Here is a 12150-nt window from a genome sequence, read left to right on the forward strand (position 1 = left end):
AATGACATGCAAACATTTGTTTATTATTATTTATTTGAATATGATGTATCTATATCCACTTTTTTAGCTTTAAAATAAACCAATGAACATTAAGAGGATGGGTTATATATGATCTAACAGAAGTTTAATAAATGACTAATCTGATAGGTTGTTCTTTTCGGTCACAATCACCATATACAAAATCATTTGTAGATTACAGATCCAATATAAAGGATGTATATATTTTGTAAAGAGATACATTTGAGCAAATAAATGTGCATGAAACAAGTGTTAATCAACGTGGAATATCTTGGAAAGAAGGGAAGGAAGCTGGCGATTTTAGACTGATCAGGGTGTCAGCGATAAAAGAGCAGCACAGCTGCTTCGGTTATCTCTTTGGAAGCACTCCATCCTGCATTAGTACCATAGCCATCCCAGTCGAAGCCCGCGAAGTCCCCACACTGTCTAGGGGCGCCCTCAGGAAAGTGTCCACCTCCACCAATACAGAACTGCAACAATATGAGTGCATTATTAAAAACAAAACACACCTGTGCGCTTCTACAAATGACACTGGTGCAGTGGATTTATTTTCATGGTAAATGGATTACTATAAATGCATTATGTGGTTAACAGCATGTCAAAAATCCTGTCCATTGACATTGATTTAAAAATAGAATATTCTTTTAACTCACATGTTCAGTGTTACAGCCTGTTGGTTTAACACCCGAACAAAGAGCCAAAGCTGCTCTTTCCGTGTTAAAAACTCTGAATGTGATGAATCCGGGTGTAAACATTGCTGGAAAATGCAGAGAATATATCAGACATGACATGGCTTTCATTCATTACATTAATTGAATCTCAATAATGATGCTTTTTAAATTGGAAACCATCACTAAATAAAGCTGTTTTTTCTTGAAATGTCTTGACTGTCAACTGTTATAGCTACTTTATTAAAAAGATATTAGAAAAATACTGGCTCTTGAGGTATTTCCATACTTCTTGAATTGGGACCATACAGATTTCTGTTTAAATCCACACTTCCAGTATCATACACTATTGGAATTGCAGGTCCATTATCAGTGAGGCATGCCCCTATTCCAAACCTCACAGGGAATTTCTGGGAAAATTAAGATAAAAATTTAGTATTTCTGTAATTACACAGAATTTTTGTTTTTAAAATATTTTTACGAATGTTTCAAACTCAAAACTGGTATCCAAGTTTATCTGACCTTGTATAAATTGAAAAGATTTCCTCCGTAGAGGTTTAAGAAGTGATTTTCAGTGTGGTATCGCAGGAGGGAGGTAGGTAACCACTGCTCCAAATCAGCGTTATTAGGAACATGCCACACAGACATATCTTTTGCTGTGATGTCATAGTATCCAGGATTCTGTGGTAGAATAGAAACAGACTCTTATTTCAGATTTTACATGAACATCTTTTGATTGTCTTTCTAGCATCAATGTGTCCTTCATGTCACTCCTATTTAACTAGGGTTGTAAAACCATAAATGTATTAAAAATACCTTATAGTCATCACTTGTAGAGGCTTCAGCTGTTCCGAATGTGACTGTGTTTGCCCATGTCCCATCACCATCAGGCCGGTTTGGGTCACTGCCCTGCTGACTAGTCCAGCGATCACCAACAGTACACTTTCCACTCATGTAGTTTTCATGAACACTGGCCACCAGCGTCCAGCCACCGCCCGCAGTGGTCATATCACAGAACGTCTGATAAAGGACTCCTCTTGATGAGTTCAGATAGTATAGCCCATCTGCATGAACAAAATAATTCCTGAGTCACTTAAACACAGCTGTTGCTTGAGATAAAACATTAACATTAAATAAGCGTACCATCATAAACCTGATACTTTTCATGCAGTTCCTTGCAGCTTCGAGCAGCATATTTAGTTCTGCCCTGAAGATTATTACATGGTTCTTCTTGTTGATCCACTACAATGTGAGACATTAAGACTTAATTGTAATATTTTTTTTTTTTTCAATCCAAACATAATATTACAATTATTACTTACAGATTATCACACTTGTAGCTTCACAGAGCAATAAATTCAGTGAGAAACTGAAGAGGATCCCTATAATAGTTTTTGTAAGAACCATTGTCTGCAAACAAAAGGAGAAATGTTCTTCACAATTATACTCCACACTGCAAAGCTTTTAAAAATAGCTTACTAAGTGTTGATACACAGTAAGTATGCTTTACAGTAGTAAATAAAAACTAATTTGAATGGTACAGGAACCCTTACGTTCGTTTCTTGTCTTGTGCTTCTGAGTTGGTGATCACTGTTGAGGCTTTTGCCTTCTGGGTGAGTCAGAGAATAAAGCTCATAGCGGGATACTTATACTTACTCGGGAGAGGAACAAGGAAAATTAAAAACCGGCCATACCAGCAAAACCCGAAATGTGGAAAATTTCGGTGTTTTTTATTTTACTCAGGTAGTTTATACTGTAGGCTATTGTCGGTGTTCCGCTAGTCGATTAGATCGTGGAGAAATCCTGCCGGACTGGTCTACATTCATCCATGAATTGAAGTAAATACATTCAAAAATAAAACAGGACAAAGACTAAAAACAATACATGTTACTGCTGTACTGCATGTCACATAGAAATACACATTTAACAATAAAGCACTGATTTTGAGCCAGGATGGTAAACTTACAGCCATGAACCATATATATATATATATATATATATATATATATATATATATATTTATTTTTTATTTTTTTTTAAAGCCAGGGGACCCCCAAGTAAATTTTTTGGGGGGCTTAATGGGGCATCCAGTACCCCATTTCTATGTGACATTTAATAGGCTATTACTATTTGTAACTGCTGTAATATATATTGTTAGTTTCTGTCCTGTTTTATATATTAAAGTTTTATTTTTGTATTTTTTTAATTTATTTTTTTATAATGTGAACTGGACGGACTGGATTTGTCCACGCGCGAAGGAGATTGCGGAAATCAGACACCGAAATCCCCTCAAGTTAACCTATAATTATTTTCCACATTCCTCGTTCCGGCACTGATATAGCAACCCAGATATAGCCAGTTCTACATTTTACTCATTCCTCTCTCGAGCAAGTAAATAGCATATATCCCTGAGCTTTATTCTCTCACTCATCTAGAAGTCAAAAGCCTTTACAGTGATCGTAAACTCAGAAGAGAGAAGACATTAAACAAAAGAGTTCTTGCACCATAGCTACAAAAAAAATTTACATTTTGATAATTTTTTTTATACAGGTGCATCTAAACATTTCTTTATCTTGAACATTTTTTTTCAAAAAGTCAAACTTATTTATATTTTAGATTCATTACATGTAAAGTAAAACATTTCAAAAGCTTTTTATTTTTTATTTTGATGAGCTTAGAGCTCATAAAAGCCAAAATTCCAGTATATGAAAATATTATATTTCCTAAGATCAAAAAAAAAAAAAAGAAAAGAAAAGAAAAGAAAAAAAAAAAAAAAAGGATTTGCAAAACAGAAAATTTCAAGTTCTTTAAAGTATGTTCATTTATGCACTCAATACTTGGTCAGGGCTCCTTTAGCGCAAACTCCGGCATCAGTGAGGTCTGGCATGGAAGTGAATTAGCCTGTGGCACTGCTGAGCCTTCAGCTCGTCTGTATCTTATCCTTCTCTTGAAAATATCTCATACATTCCATTTGAGGTGGCCAATCAAACAGAGTAATATCATGGTCAACAAACCATTTGGAAGTGGTTTTGGAACTGTTTTTCGCCCAGGTAAGATGCTTCTGACGTTGTTTCTGTTTCAGAAGTGGCTTGTTAGTCCTTATTCTGAGGACGTCTGAGCGTGGTGACTCCAGCTTCAGTCCAGTCCTTGTGAAGCTGTTTCTTGTCCACCTTTTTTATATCCAGTTTCTTCCTTCGTCAACTCTACATTTAATATGCTTTGATACAGCACCCTGTGAACAGCCAACTCTTTCAGTAATGACCCTCTGTGACCTACCCTCTTTGTGCATGGTGTCAATGATTGTCTTCTTGACCATTGCCAAGTCAGCAGTCATCCCCATTATTATGGTTTCAGAGAGCAAGAATATTTTCAGAGATTTTATACTGTATGGTCATTTAATGAAACTCAAATTTAAATATTCTAATATTTTGAGATATTGGATTTTTTAATTTCATGAGCTGTAAAGTCTAATTGTAAAAATATAAAATACATAAAATACTTTTGAAATGTTTGAAATTAGTTACAAAAAATCTAACTTTTTCATGATATTCAATTTTTTTGTATTCCACTAAGTCTTGGATAGGTCTCCCAAAAATAAAAATGTAATGTTAATCCATTGCTGTCTGTTATTCATATATTGCAAGTGGATGGGAATCACAGCTAAAACATACACACAAAAAAAGTAAAAAAACATAAAAATACATGCACATACAAAACCTAATTAAACTCTGTGGCTTGTGATGATACATTGGTGTGTAAAGACACAAAATGATCATTCTGTGCAAAAAACTGAACAGTATTTATATTGTTTTTTAACCTCTACATCTATTTTGTAATCAATTCAAGTATAACCATATTAAACCATTTCAATTATTAATTATGTGCAAGGTTAACATTAAAGTGCTATCTACTGCAATACAATAGCAATGCTCTTCCACATGTTTAGCTATACATGGCTTATTTCCATTCAGCAATCCTACAGCCTGAACCACTGAACCCTTACAGTGCAGTAAATGGTAAAACTGCAAAAAAAAAAAAAAAAAAGGTTTAGTTTTTTTAAAAAAAAATATGTACTGATTTTCCATGAAAAAAAGAAATGAAAAAAGTTAGAAATTTCTGTATACTGGCATAATGTATTTAGTGTACAAAAGTTCTCATTGTTGAAATTTAAACAACAGGATGTCTGCAACTGCAGGGTCCAGATAATGTACAAATGATTTTTATCCTAGAGAAAAATGTTTGAGTGAATATAGGTAAATTTCAATTGCAAAAGTTCCCCAAATGACTTAAATTTACCCTAAATTTAAGATATTTCAGTACTATTAGCTAACTATTGATTCATTGTTGGGCAAGTAACTCTGAAAATGTAATCAAATTACTAATTACTGATTATTCCTTTTAAAAGTAATCATGTTACTTTTATGATTACTTTATTTCAAAAGTAATTTGTTACATTACTTGTTATGTTACTTTTTTCTCCATGAAATTGATGAAATCCCAGCATAGGCTACTTGCTCTTAATAAATATCGTAATTACAGCATCAACATTCACAGAACAATTATTTTTAACTAAAGCAAGAGGCTGCTGTGTATGTTACATTCATTGACTTTGAGTTTCCTTATTTGGTCATTTTCTTGTTCTTTTTGTTTGGTTAATTGATTAATCCCCACCTCTCTCCATTCACCTGTTTTCTCCCTTCGGCGTATTTCTTTCTTTTTGTTTATTTTCCTCCCTCTCCCTGAATGGCAATCCCAGCAGTTCTGGAGCAACTGGACCATTTGCTGGAGGACCATAGCAGGAACTTTCTCGATCTGGCGTGCCTTACCCACTTCCCTGACTGCTCGCTCAGTAACTTTTATTAAACCGGCCTGAGCAAGCGGTGTAAGGCACGCCTGCCAGCGAACGGTCCCAGAGAGGATTTTGCCACTGTCGTGGAGTGGCTGCTGGAGAAAAATGGATCTTTGTTTACCATCTGCAATGCTAAGGAGGATATCTCCAGCCCCACTCCCGAACCAGAGACCAGCCAGCCGCCATCCCGCCGCACGGAGATAGAGCCCACCGCAGCTGCAGAGCCCAAGCCTGTCATTATCGGGGAGCAAAGACTCGAGAGCACGACTGACCAGGTGTGTGAACCGGCAACACTGTGCGTCGTGGGAGTATTGGTGGAGATTGAGGGCGTGGAGGAGAGCCCTGCCCACACTCCTGCAACTGGGGGTGAGCTGCACTTGGTTTCTGGGAATTATGGAGGGATTAATGGACATTGTAGACTGGTTTGTGGAGGTAAATCCTGAATCCCCTATTTCTCCACTGGTTCCGTCCAGCCCTGAATTTCCTATTTCTCCGTTGGTTCCGTCCAGCCCTGATTCTCCTGTATTCCCTCCCAGCCACTCCTACCTCCTCCTAGACAAGTCAGTTCCTCTGCTCCTGAATCTCCTGTTTTCTCCGCTGGTTCCGCCCAGCCCTGAATCTCCTGTTTCTCCGCTGGTTCCGTCCAGCCCTGATCCTCCTGTATTGCCTCCCTCTCCAGCCTCCTCCAGTTCCTCTGCTCCACTTCCACTGGTTCAATCCAGCCCCGTATCTCCTGTTTCTTTGCTGCCTCTGTCCAGCCCTTATCCTCCCTCGTCCTTTTGGCTCCACCTTGCTCAGTCGTCGACCATCAGCCGCCTCGGGACTCCACTCCTATGGCGTTGCATATCTTCATCCTGGCTGGTATCTGGAGCACCATCTTGCTCTTCCTCCTCCGGGCTCCTCCCTCCTACTCCATCCTGGGTCCTCTCAATTGCCAGCCCCTTGCCTGCCCCACGCCCACCTCCAGAACCCCCACCCTCTCTCCACTGGTATTCCTCATTCGGTGCGAGGACGCACCGTTCCGGGACGGGGCGAACTGTTACAGTCTTTGACTTTGAGTTTCCTTATTTGGTCATTTTCTTGTTTGGTTAAGTGATTAATCCCCACCTGTCTCCATTCACCTGATGTCTCCCCTCTTGCTTAAATACCCTGTTTTTTTACTTTCTCCTTGTCCGTGATTAAGTTAAGTTGATGTAGAATTGTATCTTATAGTATGGTTATATTGGATGTGAGAACCCATTTACATATCTTCTTCCTCGTGCGCCTTCATTCACATACCAGCAGCCGTAATAGTGGCATGGTTTGGATGGCAGAATGCCAGCAAATAGTGATGCTTTTATGATCTATAAAAGAAATCTCAGTTCTTCGTAATTTCACAAATCTCTTTTCTAACATATGCATAATGAAACTTTTATAATGTCCACAATCCGTGTATTATAATTAGAGGATTTTTGAGCATGCAAATATCAGCACTGCATTGCTCACCGCTGCAAACATGTGTAATAGCTTAAATAGAAACTCAGCATATACCTTTGCAGCAGTTAATTGTTTAAAATTTATATTAGTTCATGTTGCATTTGTGTGATAGATAAATAACTATTTGTTTTAGATATTTTATGTTTAAATATTTTCAGTAGTCCTTTGAATCATTTTGTTCTCCCGCATCCCGCACACAAGAGTGTCTTCCCTCTCGCAACGTCTGTGTCCTGGCCAAATTGCTAACATGGCCCTTGTCTTTTCATGGCCTCCTAATAATCCCTATCCACCTGATTGGCTCTATGTCTCTCTCTCCTCTCCACCTGTCGCTGGTGTGTGGTGATGCCGTTGTCCTGGGTCTGCTGTCATATCATCCAGGTGGATGCTGCACACTGGTGGTGGGGGTAGAGGAGAGTCCCCCCCATGTGATTGTAAAGTGCTTTGGGTGTACAGCAATACAAAATAAAGTGCTATATAAATGCTCCATTCAATTATATTGTTAAATGTAACAGTACCATCTACTGTTTTTAATTTCTGTCTTGTTTACTCCAGTTCACGGTGGAATGTGGACCGGACAGACTAGCTTTGTCTACGGCCAAATAAGACTGCCAAAACACAGACAATAAAGTTTTAATTACCTGAGTAAAAACACAAAAAAATCCCCTTTTCCGTAAACCAAAGCCAAATACAGTTTAGACTTTGGCTCATGTACAATACATTTTCAACATTCCAGGTTCTTATGCTGGTATTGTGGTTCTTCATTTTCCTCGTTCCTTTCACCCAGAAGCCAAAAGTCTCTACAGCGAACGCCAACTCAAAAGAGAGTACAAGACAAGAAACAAACGTAGGAGTTCCTGTACCATTCAAATGAAATTTTTAAATATAAATACTATAGCATATAAAGTAGCTACACTTAGTAAGCCATTTATAACATAAACATGTAGCATCAATTTCAGCTTTGCAGTGTGGAGTATAATTGTAAAGAACATTTTTGTTTGCAGACCATGGTTCTTACAAAAACTATTGTTGGGATCGACTTCAGTCTCTCACTGAATTTATGGCTCTGTGAGGCTGCAACTGTGATTATCTGTAAGTAATAAGTTTAATAATTTGTTTGAATTTAAACTAGTTTATTTAAAACATTTTAAAATCACATTTTTCTAACAATATATTCCAATATATTCCAATATATTATATATATAAGTATTAATCACATTGTAGTGTAGTGGATCCACATTGTAGTGGATCAGCAAGAAGTACCATATCAAAACCGGTGATACCAAGGCCAGTCTTGAGGATGCAATATTTCAGAGCGGAAATAAATATGCTGCTCGAAGCTGCAAGGAACTGCATGAAAAGTAGCTAGAAGCTAATTTAATGTTAATATTTTATCTTAAGCAACAGCTGTGTTTAAGTGACTCAGGAATTCTTTTGTTCATGCAGATGGGCTATACTATCTGAACTCATCAAGAGGAGTCCTTTATCAGACGTTCTGTGATATGACCACTGCAGGCGGTGCTGGAGTTCCCAGACAGGCCTACCTGCTGATTGTAATCATCAATCAGGGAGTGATCCAGTATGTCCCTAGCAGGTACCCAACTCCTCTCCTCCAGACCGTAACCTTCCCAGTCCACCAAGTACTGGAATCCTCGTCCCCTCCGTCTTGAGTCCAGAATCCGATTAACCAAATAAGCCGGCTCCCCATCTACGAGACGCGGCGCAAACTGTCACCGGACTAATGATCTTGGTGACAGGAAATGGGCCAATAAATTTGGGATCTAATTTATTAGAAACGGAATGGAGCGGAATGTTGTTAGTAGAAAGCCACACTTTTTGACCCACGACGTACTGTATACGGGAGGCTTTGACCGGTGGCGATTGGCCTTGGCCTTAGTGCGCTCCCTCATCAGGAGCAGAGTCTCGCGGGCTCTGGTCCAGGTGCGGTGGCACCACTGGACAAACGCATGAGCGGAGGGAACCGGGACTTCAGATTCCAGACTAGGAAAAACAGGTGGCTGGTAACCTATGCTACACTGAAATGGAGAGAGGCCAGTGGCTGACACTGGTAACGAGCAGTGGTGGTAAGTAACAAAGTAAAAATACTTTGCTACATTACTTAAGTATTTTTACTTGAGTTATGTTTTATTTGCATCTACTTTTACTCCACTACTTTATTAAAGACAAAGTTAACTTTTTACTCCGATACATTTCCCCATGCCTGCTTCAAGTATTTATTACACTGATTTTAAAAACCAATGAAAAATTTTGTTTTCTTTTGAAAAAAAGAATGCGCGACTCCACGAGTTCTTTGCCAACATACGCTCACGCAGCAGTTAGTTCGAGGTGGAAGATGATCGCTAAAATACGTGATAGTGCAGCTCTTGCTGCCCGCAATGATGCCCGAGATTCCCGACAGGGATCACCCATGGCCATATCTCAAGGATATTTTTGAATTCACTGAAGTCAAGGGAGATTCTTATTGGCTGAGATGTCTTCTTTGCCTGCCACGGGTGAATGAAATTTCAGTAGGGCTGTGTCGAATGCGATTTTCATGCTCATCTCATCAGTATCGCTCCTGTAATTAGTAGTATATATTTCCAGCATGTGCGTTCAGATCAGGGTTGCCAGGTTTTCACAACAAATCCTGACCAGTTGCTTCTCAAAACTAGTCATAAAACTAGCCAAAAACGCGTTTCCAGGAGGTTCCCCGATAAAAATTGCTTCCCGGGGTTAAAATATACGTTTATTGGAAGGGTTGCCTTTGTAAAAGTCACATTTTAGGCAATAAATATCAAGTTATTGGGATTGGGGTTTCTACAACTGGCGGACATGAAAAACAACCACGGATGTGGCAACACTGGTTCAGGTGGAGCGGCAGTTACTACACAGAGCCGTTGTCCACCGACAACTAATACAAAATTGCTTTCAAAATCGAGAAAAAAATCGATTTTGTGTAGATTGTCAGTGAATTACGGCTCTGTGTAGTATATGCCAACCAGTGTTGCCAAGTCTGTGGTTGTTTTTCATGTCCGCAGGTCGAAGTGACAATACCAATAACGTGATATTTAGCCCCTAAAATGCGAATGACAGAATTTTCATTTTTGGGAGAACTAACTCTTTAAAGAGATGGTTCTTCCTCATTGATATTCTGAAACAGTCTTACCTTGTATCTTGCACATCTTCTGTTTGATGCAGCTATGATGTTATGGAACATGTCTATTGAAAGTTCAATCCCTATACTGTGATAAGGTTCTTCATTGTCTGTTTTGATTGTAAATCTAACAAATTCTAAAGTATCTAATCTCATCATTTGTTCAATTAAAACACTGCATATCACTCCCAAAACAACTGATCTGCTTAATTATTGATAATTACAGTTAATTTGAATATTTACTTTTTACTTCCAGTACTTAAGTATTTTTTAAATCGGATACTTTTGTACTTTTACTCAAGTGATGTTTGAATGGAGGACTTTCTACTTTTACTGAAGTCATTTTTTATTTAGATACATTTACTTTTACTTGAGTATAACTTTTGAGTACTTTTACCACCCCTGGTAACGAGTTATGAGCGTACTCAACCATAGAGAGTTGTTGGCTACAGGAAGAAGGATTCTTGGAGACTAAACATCGCAACGTTCTCTCTAAATCCTGGTTGGCTCACTCAGATTGCCCGTTACTCTGAGGGTGATAACCCGAAGACAAACTAACCGTCGCTCCTAGCAATTTGCAAAATTCCTTCCAAAATTTTTATATATATTGGGATCCCCTGTCAGAAACTACATCTACCGGGAGGCCATGTAACCGAAAGATGTGATCAATGACAGTGACCACTGTCTCCTTGGCTGTAGGTAATATGGGCAAGGGAATGAAATGTGCCGCCTCTACCACTACGGTCCACTACGGTCAAAACGACCATTATGCCATTAGAGGGCGGGAGGGCGGTAACAAAATCTAGAGCAATATGGAGCAAAACCTAACACAGGAACAGAGAGACCAAACTGATCCAAGACTGAGCTTTTTAAAGAGCCCAGCCAGCTGCAGCCACTGATGAGTGAGCGGAGTTCCAAGTCCCATTCAGCCGTTGAACCACCAATCAGCTGCCAGAACAATCACAGAAGTCATCTTACCTGGTAAAAACCCCCCTCAAAATACCAGAACAAAATGACTATAAAACGAACCCAGAACTTCCAGAATTTTTCACCACTAGAGGGCGAATTTTCAAAACAAACAAAAAGGTGTAATTTGATGAAACCGTGAGTTGTCGTCTTCATTCCCACAGAAATCACGGTCATGGATGAGCTAATGATTTATGTAGTAGAGTGAAGCAGGGTGAGCCTGGAAGCCGTCGAAGCAAACAGAACATTACACAAGCATGACACATGTATGGCTCGAAAGCAGCGGAGCTGCTTTTATTATGCCACAGTTGACCGCTTCCGCTCCTTCCAGTTATGCATATGTGGGGAAAAAAAGCTGCACTGTTTTATCATACTAGATACATTTGAATGTTATGTTATGATGCTACTCTGTGCGGTCACTCACAACATATTAAAGCATCTTTGGTGTTTCTAAAAAAAAACAAAAAAAACAAAATCGAGGGGTTATGACATAATTTGTAGGTGATACAATGACACTATGGACACAGTCTGACAGTGACAGTGACAGTGACAGTGACATTCAGCCAAGTATGGAGGCCCAAACTTAGAATCTGTGCTCTGCATTTAACCCATCCGAAGTGCACACACACAAAGCAGTGAACACACACACACTGTGAACACACACCCAGAGCAGTGGGCAGACTTTTATGCTGCTACGGCGCCTGGGGAGCAGTTAGGGGTTCGATGCCTTGCTCAAGGGCACCTAAGTCGTGTTATTGAAAGTGGAGAGAGAACTGTACATGCACTCCCCCCACCTACAATTCCTGCTGGCCGAAGACTCGAACTCACAACCTAGTAGCAGATAAAATGACTTAATTATCTGGATTTAAATGTTCTTCGAAACATTTGGGATAATATACGTACACAAGTCAGCAAAATATATCAAACTGTACTGGTGTTTTTTGGATATTTTAATAAAATAATCATAAGTATTGTGCTTTTAAGTTATTATCAATAACATCTACTATATATTCACTGTTTGA

At 38.9% G+C, this 12150-nt stretch overlaps 1 protein-coding gene across 1 annotated transcript; it reads right to left on the minus strand.

The window, feature by feature from the left end:
- Positions 1-2: 2 nt before the first annotated feature.
- Positions 3-2260, minus strand: LOC113050039 (intelectin-like). The gene is made up of 8 exons (XM_026212752.1): positions 2240-2260; positions 2009-2096; positions 1830-1928; positions 1503-1750; positions 1209-1367; positions 976-1096; positions 672-775; positions 3-488 (listed from the first exon to the last, which is right to left on the minus strand). The coding sequence occupies exons 2-8, from the start codon at positions 2091-2093 to the stop codon at positions 336-338; spliced, it is 969 nt and encodes a 322-aa protein (XP_026068537.1). The 5' UTR covers positions 2094-2096; positions 2240-2260; the 3' UTR covers positions 3-335.
- Between the last annotated feature and the right edge of the window lie 9890 nt (positions 2261-12150).

This window comes from Carassius auratus, chromosome 30 (assembly GCF_003368295.1).
Source record: "Carassius auratus strain Wakin chromosome 30, ASM336829v1, whole genome shotgun sequence".
Taxonomy (NCBI): Eukaryota; Metazoa; Chordata; class Actinopteri; order Cypriniformes; family Cyprinidae; genus Carassius; species Carassius auratus.

Coding starts and splice junctions, on each gene's coding strand:
- LOC113050039 (XM_026212752.1), bottom strand. CDS start 2,093: ATGGTTCTTACAAAAACTATTATAGGGATCCTCTTCAGTTTCTCACTG. Junction 776..975: donor GTATGGTCCCAATTCAAGAA/GTATGGAAATAC, acceptor TGCATTTTCCAG/CAATGTTTACACCCGGATTC. Junction 489..671: donor CAGGCTGTAACACTGAACAT/GTGAGTTAAAAG, acceptor ATATTGTTGCAG/TTCTGTATTGGTGGAGGTGG.